The sequence below is a fragment of the Juglans microcarpa x Juglans regia genome, chromosome 6D (assembly GCF_004785595.1).
Source record: "Juglans microcarpa x Juglans regia isolate MS1-56 chromosome 6D, Jm3101_v1.0, whole genome shotgun sequence".
NCBI lineage: Eukaryota > Viridiplantae > Streptophyta > Magnoliopsida > Fagales > Juglandaceae > Juglans > Juglans microcarpa x Juglans regia.
Genome location: NC_054604.1, coordinates 27,105,989 through 27,125,065, shown reverse-complemented (window position 1 = coordinate 27,125,065; position 19,077 = coordinate 27,105,989). Strand labels below are relative to the sequence as shown.

Here is a 19,077-nt window from a genome sequence, read left to right as displayed (position 1 = left end):
ACAGTATTAAATGAAGTATTGTAAAGTACATTTATCTATCTCTCACTTTATATCCTTTAAGTTTGAAAAAGAAGTATAAAGAGATCTGAAAATCTCTAATTGAACATACAACATTTTAAATTGTGGTGAATGTTATTTGTACCCTAGAAAGTACTAATTAAACAAAAGAGTGGCTTCTCTGTTGTTGCAATTAAACCATTTCACCTAAATTTGAGCATGATTTAGGCCAGTAATTTAGCTAGCTACTCCTTTAAGGACTTGGTCCTTACAGCTAAAGATCAGTCAAGACAGCCGCCTTAGGCTGGAATCTATGTGTTGAGCTCAAGGGTTTTCCAGCCAGCCATGGACGCCACACAAAATTGCCTTCTCATCGCGATGTGTTCCCATTGGATGATTAATGTCTTCATGTCGCACGACCTCTTAACATTACACCACTGAATCCCCAATCCTTTGCTTGCTGTGCAGTGACAGTACCAATATCCACTAATCGTTGTTTCCAGATACGGTTGCCGGTTGACATCTCTTCTAATTCGTCGATACGAGAAGCAAATTGTTGTGTGAAGGAATCAATATCTCGACATAAGCCAAGAGGCAGATCTTGTGCCACTCCACGAAAGGCCAAAAGTTGAGTGCTCGAAGCAGCCTTTGTCAGCACGCGCGTATGCTCCCCCAAATGTCGCCCTGCCAAGTTGGCAAACATGAGGATCGATCGATGGTTTATACTTATGCGTGCCCCCGGCCAACTCCATCGATACCAAACGCATTAATGAAAGGTAGAGTTGAGGCCACGATTACCAGTTACCCATTTGTTTTGGCACTTTGTTAGAAGCTTGGGGTGTTATGAGTGAGGTCAACCATGAGCAAAGAATAAAGGGGTGAAGACAACGAAAAGGGTGGGGGCATCCACGGGAGTCCAAACGGGGTCGGTAAGTGAAGGGTTCATGCGGTGCCGTTTTGATTTGGGAAGGAATTAATCCAGACAGTGTCGTTCGACGCTATGCTATGGAGTTTTACTTTTATTAAAGCTTTGCGTTTTATCCTTGCTGGTTGTTAGTCTATCCCATGTGTCCTGTAGCGTGGCAGTGTCTGTAGTAGAGTCTGTTGAGAGGGTTGTTATTGAATTTGTATGTTCATATAAATAGGCAGAGGAAATAAATAGGGAATTATTCTGAATTTTAATCTCTGGAACTTTCCTGGGAGGTTTGGGAATTTCCTCGAATGAATTCGTGGAGTGATAAATGTATGGATGTATGAATTTCAGTGAATAAGCTTCAACCCATTTCCTTTCCAATTGTCATCTTCTTTTACAATCTTGCTTCTTAATTTACTGAGATTTATAACAAGTGGTATTTAGAGCCTAACGATTCTTCAGAGACGACAGAGTTAGATTCAAGAAACAGCAAGAAAATTTGATGCCCATGGAAAAAAAATCTTGAAGCACTTCAGCATCTCAGGGATTCGGTTGACCGATTCTACAAAAATTACAAGGTTTTGAAGTAATCCCTCGTGGAGTGGCAAGACCATGAAGATGAAGAAGACTTGGCAACTACGGATTCAAACATATAATCGGTAGTGCATAAAAAAAGGGAACGAAGGATGAAGTTGAAGTCGCAGAGAAATGCATAGAAAAGGCAGCAACGATGGAGGAGAGTGTGGCTGTGTCCACATAAGTTACGCCCAAAGAAATACCTATTTCATCGGTTCTTAGAAATCCCATCTTATTTTCTCAACTCTCGGATCTTCTTCTCAGTGTTCCGCTTGCCTCCATTAACACGCCGTCAGATATTGATCTCGCGAAAATGGAGCATTTGATCACCGAGATGCACCTCATCAACAACGTCGATGATTCTATGGGTTGATTGATCGTAGATGCAGGGATGTTTTTATACCCCTCGTATGGCATCCCCCATGGGAGACCTATGCCCTTGAGTGGCCTCCTCTCACCATTGAGTTTTTTTTTTGGACCAAGTAGAGCCCTTCAGCCAGGCATATTCCATCCAGAAGATGAATTTCGACATCCGCACATCCTTGAGTGACCTACTCTCACATCTCAAGCCCACTTTCAATCGACCCTTCACAGCCAAGGTTTGGGAAGTGGAGTTTGTGGAGCACGACTTAGATCCGTTAGGGAGGCACCAGGGTGAGTCTGATCTTCAACTAGAAAAGATGAATGTGTACTACAAAATCGGTGGGAACAACTGGGCTAAAGGGCCTTACTTCGAAGGCGCCTAGCTCATCGATTTTATGCTCGATGTGGTCCAAAAAAGGACCGAGGACCGCGATTACTTGGAAGGATTTCAGGTTTGCCCTACTCTAGGAGGAGGCACTTTGTGGTTGACTAATGGTGGAGGAACTGTGTTTGAACACTCTGCCAGGCTAAAGACTTGGTCTCTTGGCCATTTGTTTTTTTTAAAATTTCAAAGTTTAGTTTTATTTGGATATGCAAAGCTAATTGTAGCTATTTAAAATTTGAATTTTTGTTTCTATCATAAAGCTGATTTTCAGCTATGTTTGTTATAATTTGAATTTGTAATCTCAATAGCTATTAAAAGAGATTGCTCAATGAATAAAGACAGAGTATTGATTTCTTTGTTAGAAAATTATCTTCTTTATTGGTGTGACTCCAACGAATTTATCGGAGAGTATGTGAGGAGAGATTCCCAGCATATTTTCTTTGTTCCATTCCCAGTTCTACATCAATTTTGGCATTAGTCACAGGTTCCTTTCCGTGGTCGTAAACATGAGTATGAGAAGTGGACGACAATATAACAATAGTAACCGACTCACGCAAGAGCAACGTGACAAAATATTTCTTCAGATAACTACTCAACTCAACAACCTTACGCAACAAATGGGGGTTATATGGAATCAAGTCTTTCCTAACCAGGAAAATCGTGAGGAAGATTGTGGTGATGGAGCGAACCAGAGCAACAATAATGAACAAGATAGAGGTACAGGTGGAGAAAACCATGATGAGAACAATCGGCATCGGGGAGGTGGCCACATTGGCCGTTTCCCTTGGCAATACCAACAACCTATGGAGTACAAGCACTTTGATGAAGCATCTAAGCGAATTAGAGTGGATGTACTTGATTATCATGGGAGCTTAGACCTAAACAGCTTTCATGATTGGCTAATGTCATTGGAAGATTATTTTGAATGGTTTAATATGGCAACCGAAAAGAAAGTTTGGTTCATAAGGATGAAATTGAAGGGGCAAGAGAGAGAATGGTGGCAGAGTTTAGAAGAGCAATTGCATTGACGTCAACAACCACCTATTATCGATTGGGATGAGATGAAACTCTGCCTCAAAGAGAAATTCCTACCATTGGATTATGAGGAGACTCTTTTTGAAGAATTATTGGTGCTAAGGTAAGGAAACTTGACAGTAGAAAATTATACTGCCAAGTTCAATGAACTCACAGTACGTAGTCAGGTAATAGAGATGGATAGGCAAGTTTTAACTCATTTCAAGGCTTGTTTACGTGAGGACATTCAGAAAGAACTGACTGTGGTGCAATTATTCAGCTTAGAGGAAGCATAACAGCTTGCTCTTCGAATAGAAGCCCAGCAAAAGTTGTCCAATCTGAGGCGAAGAGGCAATTTATTCGGGCACAGTGATGGCGACACTCGGGGAATTTCACTCCCTGGGAAATCTACAACAAACAGCGCGAATCAAATTGGAAAAAAATGGGGAGAGTAGCACGGCCAAAGGAAAAGAGATAATTACTGCAAAAAGAGGCCCAATCGAGTGCTATAAGTATGGAGGAAAAGGGCATTTTGCTGTAGTATGCCCTACAAAGAACCAACGCTTTGCACTTATTTGTGAGGAAGATGAAATGGAGAAAATACATGCAAGGAAATGCAAGGTGGGCGAGTTAGTCATGGTGCAAGGTGCTGAAGAAGAAGAAGAGGTGCCTGAAGTAGAGTTAGAGGGGTCGGAGTTGCCCGTCTGCGTGATTCGAAGAGTTCTAACAGGTTACAAGCAGAAAGCTGATGAAGACAACTCTTGGCTGCGTACGAATATTTTCCATACCAGAGTTGAGCATCAAGATAAAGCAATGAACTTGATCATCGACAATGGAAGTGGAATGAATATTGTGTCCCTTGATTTAGTCGAGAAACTAAAGTTGAAGCAAGAACCTCACTCTAAACCTTATCAAGTTAGCTGGATTGATGATACGTCAATGGTTGTTAAAATCAGATGCTTAGTTTCTTTCTCTTTGGGAAAAGACTTCAGTGAACAAGTCTGGTGTGATGTGTTGCCCATGAAAGCGTGTCACATTCTTTTAGAAAGACCTTGGTTGTATGACAGGAAGGTCCAGTATGACGGGTACTCAAACTCATATTCGCTAACTTGTGGGAGTAAGAAGATTCGATTAAAACCCATGAGAATCACAGATTTCCAGAAGGCAAAGGATTCTTCTTCCTCTAGAACACTGTCCATGCGTCGGTTTGAAGAAGAGAGTAAAGAATCAGGAACTATATTTTTTATTAATCTCGCATGAGGCTCCTATAATTCAGGAAAATAAAATTCCTCCAGATTTCATCTCTATCTTGGAAGATTTTTCAGACTTAGCCCCCGAGGAGCTCCCTCGGCAACTACTCCCATGCGTGATATTCAACATGCAATCGATCTCATTCCAGGTTCAGCACTGCCAAATCATCAGGCGTATCGACTCAATCCAAAAGAGTATGAAGAGTTGAGGAAACAAGTGCAAGAACTTTTAGAAAATGGACTTATTCGGGAGAGCATGAGCCCTTGTGCGTGTCCTGCACTACTTACTCCAAAGAAGGATGGTATGTGGCGTATGTGTATTGACAGTAGAGCCATAAATAAGATAACTGTTAAATATCGTTTTCCCATCCCTCACTTAGATGACATGCTAGATTTACTACATGGATCTACAATATTCTCAAAAATCGATTTAAGGAGTGGTTACCACCAAATCCGAATTCGACCCGGAGATGAGTGGAAAACAGCCTTTAAAACAAAAGATGGGTTATATGAATGGATAGTTATGCCATTCGGATTGACCAACGCTCCTAGTACGTTCATGCGAGTAATGAACCAAATGTTGAGGCCATTTTCTGGTAGATTTGTTGTTGTATATTTTGATGACATCCTTATTTATAGTCGAGACAGGGAGGAGCATAAAGAACACCTTAGACAAGTCATGCGAGTGTTAAGAAGGGAGCGACTTTACATCAATTTAAAGAAGTGCTCTTTTGCTGATTCACAAGTCACTTTTCTGGGATTCATTGTCTCAACAAAAGGAGTGCTAGCCGATCCTGAGAAAATATGTGCAGTCAAAGAATGGCCTACACCTTCGAATATTCATGAAGTGAGGATTTTTCACGAATTAGCTACTTTTTATCGCAGGTTTATTCGCAACTTCAGCACTATTATGGCACCAATAACCGAGTGCATGAAATTGGGGCCTTTTCAATGGAGTTTTGCAGCTGGGCGCGCCTTTGAAGAAATCAAAGAAAAATTAACTAATGCTCATATTTTGAAGTTACCAGACTTTAAGCAGGTTTTTGAAGTCGCTTGTGATGCCTCTCACGTTGGCATAGGCGGGGTTTTAAGTCAAGGAGGTCACCGAATCGCTTTCTTTAGTGAAAAACTGAATGAAGGTAAAAAAAAATTTTCAACATATGATCTCGAATTTTATACACTCATTCAAACATTGAAGCATTGGAGGCATTATTTATTACATCGTGAGTTCGTTTTATTTACAGACCACGATTCCTTGAAATTTATTAACTCCCTGAAGAAATTAAACGCACGGCATGCTGGTTGGGTGGATATGTTGCAAGAATTCAGTTTTGTTGTGAAGCACCGAGCAGGAACTGAAAATAGAGTAGCAGATGCTCTGAGCAGTCGGTCCCATGTACTCTCCATCTTATCCTCTTCTATTATTGGACTTGATGAGATAAAAAAGATGTATGCCGATGATCCCTTCTTTGGTCCAATAATTTCAGACCTCTCTCAAAACAAGTTGGATACTCACATAGGCTTCTCATTGAAGGAGGGATTCTTGTTTAAAGGTTGCAAATTATGTATTCCAGATTCATCTCTAAGGGAGCATTTTGTTAGAGAACTTCATGGAGGAGGGTTAGCTGGCCATTTTGGGCGTGACAAGACTATTGCCTTAGTGGAAGATCGATTTTTCTGGCCATCCTTAAAACGTGATGTGGTCTAAGTTGTCAAGATGTGTCGCACATGCCAACTTGAAAAGGGGTCAAAGACAAACGCTGGATTGTATACGCCATTACCCATCCCTCAAGCTCCTTGGGAAGATCTTAGCATGGATTTTATACTTGGATTACCCAAGATTGTACATGGTCATGATTCAGTATTTGTTATTGTTGATAGGTTCTCAAAGATGGCACATTTTGTACCTTGCTCAAAGACGTATGATGCTTCGCGAGTTGCAACATTATTCTTGCGAGAAGTAGTGCGTCTCCATGGTTTACCAAAGACTATTGTCAATGATAGAGATGTGAAATTTGTAAGCTATTTTTGGAAGACATTGTGGGCAAAGCTTGGTACATGTTTGAAGTACTCCAGTGCCTTTCATCCGCAAACGGACGACCAAACAGAAGTTGTAAATCGAAGTCTCAGAAATTTGCTTCGCTGTTTAGTTCGTGATCATGTCACCTCATGGGCTTTAATCCTACCAAATGCTGAATTTGCCTATAATAGTTTTGTCAATCGGACTACTGGCATGTCACCTTTTGAGGTGGTTTGCGACATGAAACCTCGACAGCCTATTGATTTGCTACCCTTACAGATTAATTCAAGAGTTAGCGAGAGTAGTGCAGATTTTTCTAATCACATTTAGTCATTACATGAAGAAATCAAGCAACGTTTGGCAACCAACAATGATTTTTATAAACAGTAAGCTGATAAGCATAGTATGAATGTTGAATTTGCAGAAGGTGATTTTGTTATGATGAGGTTAAGGCCTGAAAATTTCCCACGGCACACTTACCAGAAGTTACATTCAAAAAAGGCAGGTCCATTTAAAATTCTTAAGAAATTGGGCACTAATGCTTATGTGCTCGAGTTGCCGACTGATTTGCAGATTAGTCCCATTGTTAATGTTGAAGATTTGCAACTGTATGAAGGCCACCATGTTGACGATGAAACTCCAATAGCAGTTCCTAAGTTTTCCAAAAAGACCACTCCGAAAGAAGAAATTGAAGAAATCCTTGAGGACCAGATTGTGTTCACTCAACTTGGGGCATATCAGAAATTCTTGGTTAAATGGAAGAACAGGCCATACTCTAATTGCTCATGGGTGCGCACTGAAGAGCTTCAAAGACTTAACCCAGACTTGTACAAGTTCTACCAAGGAATCACTCGTCAGAGTCGAGTTTCTTTTCAGCAGGGGGAATTGGTGGCTGACCAATGATGGAGGAACCGTGTTCGAACACTCTACCAGGCTGAAGACTTGGTCTCTTGGCCATTTGTTTTTTTTTTTTAAATTTCAAAGTTTAGTTTTATTTGGATATGCAAAGCTAATTGTATCTATTTAAAATTTGAATTTTCGTTTCTATCATAAAGCTGATTTTCAGCTATGTTTGTTACAATTTGAATTTGTAATCTCAATAGTTATTAAAAGAGATGCTCAATGAATAAAGGCAGAGTATTGATTTCTTTGTTAGAAAATTATCTTCTTTACTGGTGTGACTCCAGTGAATTTATCGGAGAGTATGTGAGGAGAGATTCCCAGCATATTTTCTTTGTTCCATTCCCAGTTCTACATCAGCACTGAATCTAGTGTGATGGTTTGGATCTTCTTGGGCCACCGGTACCGAATCGAGCTCACTGTGAGCATTAGTGGGGTTCTACCGTGTTTGACAATTGGGTTAGTGGTGTATTCAGTGTCGATTGTGGTGTTTGCGAAGCAAGGGGAAGATACTGAGAATTGGACTGTGATTGAGATATTAACTAGTGTCCTTGTAATTTCAGGGGATTGTATAATGCTTATTTGGCATCATGGATCAACATTCCAGTCGTGTAAATGTGCCTTATGTCGTCGTCAAAGTACCTTGTTGGTTCCTGGAGAGACTTCATTACATCAGCGATATGATTCTGAGGTTTTTGAGATTCTTGGAAAGGGTAAAAAATACGATCACCTTTTGGATGGCAAATCAATTGCCATTTTTAAGGACCCTGTAGAGCAGTCACTTTAAATTGACATCTGAAAGATGCTTTTCTTGGGACAGAGAATGCAAGACCTTCCATTTCTCTTTCGAAGGTGATTTATTTATTAGTCTTGCAACGACGTCACATGCCTTGTTTCTTTGCATCGCCATGGCAATGATGTTCAATGAATCCACCAGAATATGTAGTCACTGTGACAGAGCTATTCATTCCCACCAGAATATGTAGTCACTGTGACAGAGCTATTCATTCTTCAAATATTGATTTGCATTATTCCCATTGCTCCCGCAAACTAGAAAGATGTAAAAATTGTGGTAACATGATTCCAAGGAAATTTTCAGAGGAACACTTTTTAACATCCATGCCCTGGTATCTTGTTCACAGTGAAGTGTAACAATAGAACGTGAAATGTTATCAAATCACAAAGGTGAAAATTGCCCACAACGGATTGTCACCTGTGAGTTCTGCGAGTTTCCATTGCCTGCTACTGATCTGGCTAAGCATCAAGAAGTATGTGGAAATCGAAGAGAGCTTTATAATTGTAGGTGATAAGCACATTTTCCTTATCTCCAATTCCAGTTTTTATCGAGAATTAAGTGCAAGGTATATAATTGAAGATATTTTAAAGATATTTGAAGCCCTTTATACTCCTTATGCAATATTGGGTGGAAGGCAATGGAAAATTTCCCTGTGGTTGCAAGTTTTAATAAATAAGAACCTTGCTCCTCAAGTGGTTGATATATGGCCACTTATGGGTAATTCTGGTTTCTTTAGCTGTGACGAAGCCGAAGTTGGTAATCGAGTTGTGATGGATCAGGAATTTATTGGGGCAACTAGAGAGCCTAGGATTACGTTTTTAGTGGCAAAGTTTGATGGTATATTGGGACTTGGATTTCAAGAGAATTTTGTTCGAAATTCTGCTCATGTGTGGTACAACATGGTTGAACAAGATCTTGTTAAAGAACAAGTATTTTCATTATGGCTCAACCGTAAAGCAGAAGAGGAAAAAAGGGGTGTAACTGTCTTTGGTGGTGCAGATCGTAATCATTACAAGCGCAAGCTCACTTCTATTCCTATGACATGCAAAGGTTATTGCCCGTTTGAGTATAATTCTTACTTATTTGGGAATCATTTGCTCGTCTACCTAAGGCTGGCTTTGGGGTTTGCTAGACAATTTTTGTGCAACTACAACACCTGGTATGATCCATAGTATGGGAAAATGGTTGATTGGACTTGCTACAATATAGAACATCAATTTGCAAGCCATGGCAAAAATAAAGGTTGTATTAGTGCTCTTAACCTTGAAGACAAGGTTCTTTAACGGGGGGAGAATGTTAGGAGCGTGGGGTGTTATGAGCGAGGTCAACCATGAGCAAAGAATAAAGGGGTGAAATCAACGAAAAGGGTGGGGGCATCCTCAGGAGTCCAAACGGGGTCGGTAAGTGAAGGGTTCATGCGGTGTCGTTTTGATTTGGGAAGCAATTAATCCATACGATGTCGTTCGACACTATACTGTGGAGTTTTACTTTTATTAAAGCTTTGCGTTTTATCCTTGCTGGTTGTTAGTCTATCCCACGCGTCCTGTAGCATGACAGTGTCTGTAGCAATGTTTTGAATACCGTACCGGAAGCCGTACCAGTCAAGGCACTAGAACGAAATATTTCGGTACTGGTACCGTTTCGGGATAGTCGATATATATATAAATTATATTCCAAAATAATAGTTTATATATAAATAAATTATATATAAATACATATATATATAAATTATAAATAACCTAGTCTGAATTGGAGGTAAAAAAATAAGCTTGTAGTTTGAAAAAAAAAAGAATTGAAGGCAGAAATAAGGCCGTACAGGCCGAAATTGAGGCCGGTACAAAACGTGTAGGGTACTTGTACCGGCCCAACAGCCAGTACGGAAAATTTCGACCATATCGGCTGGTACGATATGAAATTCAAAACAATAGTCTGTAGTAAAGTCTGTTAGAGGGTTGTTATTGATTTTGTATGTTCATATAAATAGGCAGAGGAAAGAAAGAGGGAATTCTTTTGAATTGTAATCTTTGAAACTTTCTTGGAAAGTTTGGGAATTGTCTCGAATGAATTCCTGGAGTGATGAATGTATAGACCTATGGATTATAGTGAATAAGATTTAATCCATTTCCTTTCCAATTGTCATCTTTTTTTACAATCCTGCTTCTTAATTTAGTGAGGTTCATAACACATTTTTCCCCACACACGTATACATATAGAAAAATGATATTTTCAGTCGTAAAATGCGTAAATATTATATAAATATATTTTTAAAATAAATAAGTAAATACTACACTTACATGAAAAAAAAATTAATTGTTTAATAATAGACTTCACTCTTTTATAAAGCATTCTCTATAATTATATATAACATTAATATATATATATATATATATATATATATGCCAGCCATGCTAATTTAGGAAAAAGGACATGTCTCTGCCCAGCTTCTCATCAGTTGTTTGAGCTTTTGTTGGTGGCATAAAACAAGCTGCAAAGTCTTGTCCCCAACCTCATACGTAAGTTGTCGAATATATATCATGCATTTTCACGAAAGCTTAATTAAGCTGTTGCTGTGCTATAAAAAAGAAAAATATTTTAGTTATAAAGACTTATATAAAAGTAAATTTATAAATTAATATAGTTAAATACATTATGTTAGATTATTAAATTATTTTTAATATAAAATAGATCTAACATATTTTAAAGTCGACTCAATTTATAAATTTATTTTTATATAATTTTTTTGAGTTTATAACAGTTATATAACAATTAACGACGAGTTGTGATCTAAAAAATACATGCAATTAATACACGCCAATTCAATTATCTATGCAGCTACGAGTCGACGTCCTTGTAAGACAACCCAACTTGATCGTACATCTCCGACCCTCCCATTGAAAAAGCAGTGCTACTCTATCTGCTGAGTAGCGCCGCAAGTGATAAATCAAATTGATCTTTTAATTTTTTTAAATTTTTTATTCATAACTTTTTTTATTATTTTAAAATATTTTTAAAAAATATAAAAATATATTAATATAATAATACTTACTTTCTAAACTATTAAATAAAGAAAAAAATTTAAAAAAATATATATAAAGTGTTAAAATAAGGAGATAAATTAAATAGATAAAATAACATTTTTTCATGCGTTTTGACTATTTTTTTTCTCCTCCAGCCTACTGTAACGTGATGATGATCTGTTCTCCATAGACCCTTCAATGCGTCAGTAGGACCCTTTGGTCCGGATCAAAACCCTAGATTTCTCTATGTACGTTTGTACATAGTTTTCCGCGATTTGTGATTCGAGACTTTTCTTGAATCGAGAAGAAATCACAAATGTCACTCATGCCTATTAATTACAAATTAAGAAGGCTAATTAATTATTAAGCTAGCTCTAGGGTATGCATGCAGCTGGTTCAACAATATTGTACGTACATTTTGACAAGGTCAATAATCAGCAGTTAATCGAGTATTACTAGCTTTAGCAAAAACAATATTTTGAATTGTAGAACGGATTATTATTTAGTTTTTTTTTTACTATTTAAATTTAGATAAAAATTTTCAAAACATGACATTTTTATATACTTTAAAAGAAAATAAATTTAATTAATCAACTTAATCATATAATTTAATTAATTATAAATTTAATTTTACAGAAATTGACTCAAAGAGTAAAAGAATGTTAATTTTTATAAAATTAAATTTATTTTTAATTAAATTACATAATTACGTTGGTTGATTGAATTTTTTTCTTCAAGATCATATAAGAATGTCATGTTCTTGGATTTTTAATCCATATTCAAATAGCAAAAACAAAAAAAAAAAAAAAAAAAAAAAAAACTGAAAAGTAAAACAGTAGTAAAAGAAATATAAAGATATCATTACCCTTGCAGAATATATATACTGCATGCATGCAGTGACCTCGATCCATTTCCAAAAGTAGTAAGTCGTTAGTCTTTTTGTTTATTAAGATGGAAAAGAATTGAAGGATCCAAAACCTTGAGCACTAACTACCTTGTTTTTGGATTGAGAGAGTATCTCTTCTCATCTAATCATTATAATTTTTTAAATTTTCACATAAAATATAATAAACAATTCAACTTTTTCAAATTACAAGATAAAAATAATATTATAATAATATTTTATTTAACTTTTAATTTTTATCTCATCTCAATAGAGGAACTGTATACAAGGTAGGGGTATATTTAAAAAATTTTTAATATAGTATATAAATAATTATAATTTTTCTTTATATAATTGAAATTCCCCCCCCCCCCCAAATTTACAGGCCTCAAAAACTTTTACTGAAATTGTTCCTCCCAATACTTTCATAGCCCTCACTCTAACTTTTCACTTCACCTGACACCCTTAGTCTAGACTCTAACAGCTAACTTTTCATTTCACCTGACACATTTGAGTCTATAATACTCAAACACAAAACAAGATCTGACATGCTACTAAGTACTAACTTAACACAATTTTCATTTGGACAATTTTGACAATGACAATTACACAAGCTTAACAGCTTTCGACGTGAGATTATTTTGACAATTACAATTTACACAGTTATTCAATCCATCACCGATACCTCTCTCTTTCTCTACTACAAAATGCCTTTTTAAGTTTTCTTTTCATTCTCTACAACACTAACGCTAGAGCCAAAGCACAGCTCCACATACCATAGTTTCCGATTGATTTTCTCCTGAAGCAGTCTTCACAATAACACTAGATTTACAGTTTCGGGCATGTTAATCTAAACATGTATAGTGTACTGATGTACATTATTATTATTTACTTGCAAGAACAACTCTATTTTATTTCCTTTCATCTTCGTTGTTAATGTTCTAAATCCATGGATCTACAAGTTTATGAAACATGATGATTAATTTATCTTGAGCCTAACTGCCTAAGCCATTGATGAGCCACATTTTTTTTTGTTAATGACCCATTGATTATAATTTATTTGCAAGAGACTCACATAGTCACATTTTTTTTTGTTCACTTACTTTTGTGAAATTTCTTTGTTATTTACATGTTTTTTTGTTTACTTAATAATAAATACAAACTACACAAAAAAAAAAAAAAAAAAAAAAAATCTAACAACTTTATATCATTACTTATTAGGTACTTCTCAGGTTTATTCTTGATCTATAAACTTTTCTTAAAGTATAGAAAAATATGAGTAAGCTAAGAACAATTGATTCTTTTTTTAAAAAGAAAGACGTGGACAATTCAGAGAGTAATATACGTTTAGAGAACTTGGTAACAACGAAACGTGATGCTTCTATCACTGATGAGTGTCCCTCTAAAATTTCAAAAATCCAACCTGAAGAGATGGATGCTACATCTTTGGAAGGTGATTCAGGATTACATCCACAAATATAAGAATTTCCTACTAACCTACAAGATGAGATCCGACGTGCCTATCTTAAAACTGGTTCATATTAATCTAAACTTTTTGAATATCCATTTTCAAGAATAGGCAATCAACGTCGCTGATTTCAATTTTCTTGGTTTCAAAGATATTCAAATTGGTTTGAGTACTCACCATCGAAGAATGCTATATTTTTGCTAAGAAATCAACGGGTCGTCCAAGATCAGATGCATCTACTAATAAAAGTTTTGACAATTGGAAAAAAATTTAATGATAGAATGAATTTTCCTTTAATAGGACATGTGGTGAGAGATCCAAATTCACAACATAAAAATGTTGTGAAATGTTGTGAGGATATAATGATCAGTCAAGACATATTGACAATTTAGTTGAAAAAAAAGTATCACAAGAGATGGAGAATAACCGGTTGCAGCTCAAAACTTCGATAGATAGTGTTTGATGGCTTACGTTCCAAGATTGTACCTTTAGAGGTCATGATGAAAGCTCTAACTCAAAAAATCAAGGTAACTTCATTGAACTGCTAAAGTTTCTGGCAAGTTATAATGATCAAGTTGATGAAGTTCTCATGAAAAATGCTCCATAGAATGCTAAATATACATCACCCAAAATTTAAAAGGAAATTTTGCAAATATTTACAAATAAATGTTAAATGTGATTCGCGAGAAATCGGGGATGCCAAATTTTGTATTCTTGTTGACGAAGCTCGGGATGAGTTTAAAAGAGAACAAATGGCTATCATTTTGAGGTTTGTTGATAAATATGATTTTATTAGTGAGCAATTTTTTCATATTGTGTATGTCAAAGATATTATGATACTAACTCTAAAAAATGAGATATGCGTTCTTTTTTCTCGTTACGACCTTAAATTGAGAATATTCGAGATTAGGGCCACTGCAACAAAATTGTCTTATTGCTGCGAGGGTTTTTGCCGCAAAAAACAAAAAAAAACGCATAGCAATACTAGCAGGAAACCATTGCCGCTTTTTTGTAGATAAAAAATAAAAAATATAAAAAAAATGCCAATTCAAGTACTAATTTTGGCAAACATTTCGATAGTGGAAAATAGTCACTTATTATGACAAAGTATGTTATAGCTAATAATAAAATTATCTGTCAGAAATACTCCAACCTAATATTTCAACATTGAACAATATGCTAAATTCCCGCGCTGCAACATTGCCACAAAAGAAGAATTGCATCAATTTGCTCTCTCGCTATTTCCTACATACAACAAGAACCTATTGCCGCAAATGTATTTTATCGACAGCATATGTCACCACACTTTATAATTTGCAGCAACTCCACATCCTCATAACAAGACGCTACCAATGATGCATATAGTTTAACAAGCTACTACCGCCAAGAAAACAAAATCACTACAACTATACATCTATAGAAAATATTTATATTAGCAAAACGGTTCCTTGAAAATACTTTTATTGACAATTTACTATATTTTCACAGTTTTATGATTTGTTGATGAGAATGTTCATTGAAAAAATGGTTGTGTTGATGATTACTTTTTGCAGCTAAAGTGCAATTTCCTCACAATCTTGCATTTATGTGCCGTAATCAATCGACTACATGTTTCGTAGAAAATATCAAAACTTGTGAGCTTGTTTCTGCCGCTAAGCTTCTATTTTCGCAAAACATCTTCATCAGTTTAACATCTGGTCCGTATATGAATGATGTTTATTTTCCACAATTAGATGGCATAAGGAAAGAGGATTTGGTACTACTTTGCTAGCCTACTAGTTCGCCACTACATGTTCTTTTTCTGCAATGATATATTGCAGTTAATATAACACCCCAACTCATATACATATTTGTTGGGTTGCATTGTCCTCAACAAGAATTTTCTTTTCAATTACATATTAGTCATCTTCGATGACTTATTTGCTACCTGTTTTGAAATGAGGTTGTCATTTTTCCAATGAAAAATATAGCCTAATCTTGACCATTGTTATAATGATCAAAATGACATATGCATGATCATTAACCATCATAAATAGAATGTTCATGCAAGTTGATATACTCTGTAATTTAATATTGCTGCATAAATGTCATCATCCTATGATTATAATGTGAATAAACTATACCAAGTCCAAAACAAGACACATCACCAGCATATATACACATATTTTATATAATATCACTTTTGTTCTCATGAAACATGATCCACATAAAAGTTCAACATCTAGGTGCAACCAACATAAACAACATAGCAACACATAAATTTTCATGTATATGAAAACTTCTAGAAGCAGTTCATACATCTGGATTCAATATATCAGCATGGTGAATAGTTTGCTTCCTTGGTTAAACGCAGCTGTGGTCTTGGCTAAAAAAACACCTCATTCAATTCACTTGTTTGTCTCAATTGGACTCATTGTGTCTTTAGAAGTACATTCCCCTCAAAAGGCCCATTGATGCCAGTTATACAGACCTACTGCATATATATAATGAAGGAAACATTAACCACAACCATAATTTTATCAGTAAAGGTTTCAAAATAGCAGACTTGGCAAATTCAGGTAGAGATATCTCATCACTAACGAACAACTCTAAGCCTTCATGATATTGCTTGAACTCATTTATACCAATTACTAGCCATACTAGGTATGTCTCCAATGCAAATAAGCAAATATATAAGCAGGGACAATTTCAGTTCATATCCAACAATCAATCCTTTTTAAATGTCACATAAATCACATTCTCTAGCGTAAAAAATATTAGTCAGGACACAAATACGCAATAACAACAGGAAATAGAATTGCATACCACTAAGGAAGTCTGCACCAAATGTGCTATGTGAACCTGTCCAACACTATGCATGTGTTGTATGATTTTTTTCTGGTTCCAACCAAGCTACATCCTAATTTGCTCAACAAAATTTATCAAAATACCATCATCCCCATCAACCAGATTGCATGTATCTTAATAATCACAGCCCCCCCCCTCTCTGTAGAAAAATCATCTTCCTTCTCTCTAAACCCTTTAAAACCCTAGATCGAACGAAAGGGGGTGGGAGTTTCGGCTCCTCCTCCCTCTTTCTCCTTCCCCTCCCCCTTCTCGTCTGTCCATTTTATTTGCTGTGTAGTGTTTTTTTGGTTTTACTTTTTTGTTTTTCAGGCCGAATAAGGGAGGATTGCCGTTCGGGTCTTTCCAGTCGTCGCCCTCCTGCACGTGCCCCACCGGGATGAAGCCCAGTTGCCGATCTTCAGGACCACCAAATATGGAGTTCATTGGAGTGGAGCGTAACCTGTACGCGCGGGACAAAGCTTCGGATCTAGTCGACGCATGCCAATCACGCACCACTGCAGAGCCCTCTGTCGATGCCACGCTCGGCTTCTCTGGACTGCCTGACTCTGGGACTTCCAAGATTGATCGTCGGTTTTCCTCCCCGAGTGACCAGTACCCTGCACGCGCCATTGCCGACGCATCGTGCACTGTTCATTCGTTTTGGTTTTCTGTTTCTGTGTTGTTCTGTTTCAGTATTTTGTTGAGTTTGTTTTTATGTTCTTTTGTTGACCCAAGTGAAGTGTTGAGCCTTTGGATCGGATGCAATCTGGGGCAAGAGCTATTTGAGAGTGGGGGGCGATGTCACGACCGGTGATATCATACGACCAATACTCACGCGTAAGTGCTACCTGCGTAGTGGAGGCTGTTGTGTCCGTGGGTGAGCTGGGTGCTCATGCCGTCAGGGCTTGAGATGTCGATGCTTGCGGTGGGTGTGACGTCCGGGTCACACCGAGGCTTGTGGTTTTGTAGTTTAGTTGTTAGTTAGTAGTTGTTAGTTAGTAGTTGTTAGTTATTAATGTGTTTTATTTGTTATTTTAGTTTTTAATAAAATAGAAATAGGCTATTGGATTTAGTGTCCATAGAAATGTCCTGTACCTTTCCTCCCTAGGAGGATAGAGGGGTCTTCAAGTTCTGTTTACAAAACGCTCTCTCTGTTAGGAGAGAGTTTATTGAGAAGTTAAGACAATGTTCGCCACAAAGGAATTTGTGTGTGGGGAAGCCCCAGAGCTTATGTGTAGTTTGGCTTATAGTCTGAATTTTTTCATGTATTGATAAGTCACAGTTGTAATTTCGGTTCATTTATTTCCATAAAAAAAAAAGAAAAAAAAAAGATTGCATGTATCTTCAAAAACCCCTTCAAAAAGTGAAAAGCAGGGATGATTAACATGTACCCAAGATGCCTAGGCATCAATGTGAGTCTCATCACATCAATGTGAGTCTCCTGATGAGACTCCCCTTGACACTCCAGATCAGTCATGCAAGTGTTCATCCATTTCTCATAGTCTTTAAATTGGTTCTTGAATTCTAATAAATTAGCTCTTAGTGCCTCTAACTAGCTTTTGTAAAAATTTTCATCGTTCTTGTTCTTCTCATTCTCTTCAACAATGCGTTGATAATCCCTATTGTTGCGCAATGCAATAGATGATTCAGGTATAACAGAGTGGTCTAGTCGTTCTGTTATATAACCTGATCAATGTCCTAAAACCTCCTTGAACACTACATTACTAGCTTCATTAATGTTTTCTGCATCCATCTCGGTCTCATCCAATCGCTCAAGCATAAGACTCTACATCCATAAATAATGAATACCATTAATGCACTATAAAAAAGGTTTATATACTTATAAAAGGTTTATAAATGGGTTACATCAACAGATATCGATGACCACTTACGTAATTGTGTTTTTCAGTGTCGGTTTATAAATCGATCTTTCTTTCTTGACCAATGCACTTCTTTATAAAAAGCTATCAAATTCCGGACTTCTTCATTCTTTATCATCAAACCAATTGTTAGTTACTCCAATCACATACATAAGAAACAAAACAAAATGGAATAGATGAATGGAAAAAACTACATCTTACCATTTCCTCCATAATCCTAATGAAAGGCTTTTTGCCACCTGTATGGTTGACCCGTTGTTTGTTCCTGTTTTTTCTATTTCTCTTTGACATTCTCTGTGATTTAATGAATGCAAACATTACAGATCATAGATTTAAATGGAAACAAAAACACTAGCAAGGAAAAGATTTATATGACGTAATGTATCACCTGAGGGGCATAACTTAAACCACATTAATATATACCTTGAAGCCTTCACTTGACCACATTGCACATAAGTATTCCCATACAGGCTTTTCCACCCAGGTTGTCCCACCAGAAAGTGCCGCATCGTGCGTTGCATACCCCAGGTATTACTTCCGTAGTAAATAGTGGAATGCATTGTATTTTCAAGCAAGTGCGTTTGTCACGCACTCACGATGGGAACTTTGTATCCAATCCAATATAAAGTCGGCCTATGAAACAAATTACAAAATGCATTTTTTTTTAATACGTTTCTATTGACATTAAGCAATAGGTTGAGAAAAAATCAAGTTATAAAATGTCTTATCCGAACACGGTCGATGAGCTCTTCTTTCTCATCTTTTGGTATTTTTCAGCTTGCATGGTTC

The 19,077-nt window shown here is 36.7% G+C and overlaps 1 protein-coding gene and 1 long non-coding RNA gene across 2 annotated transcripts; both read left to right on the top strand.

Moving 5' to 3' along the window:
- Nucleotides 1–8,927: 8,927 nt before the first annotated feature.
- LOC121235486 (aspartic proteinase A1-like) lies at nt 8,928–9,386 on the top strand. Its single transcript, XM_041131836.1, has one exon. The coding sequence runs from the start codon at nt 8,928–8,930 to the stop codon at nt 9,384–9,386; it is 459 nt and encodes a 152-aa protein (XP_040987770.1).
- Nucleotides 9,387–16,952: 7,566 nt separating this feature from the next.
- LOC121268780 lies at nt 16,953–17,589 on the top strand. The gene is made up of 2 exons (XR_005941261.1): nt 16,953–17,412; nt 17,468–17,589. It is a non-coding gene; the product is annotated as an uncharacterized LOC121268780 (long non-coding RNA).
- The last annotated feature ends 1,488 nt before the right edge of the window (nt 17,590–19,077 follow it).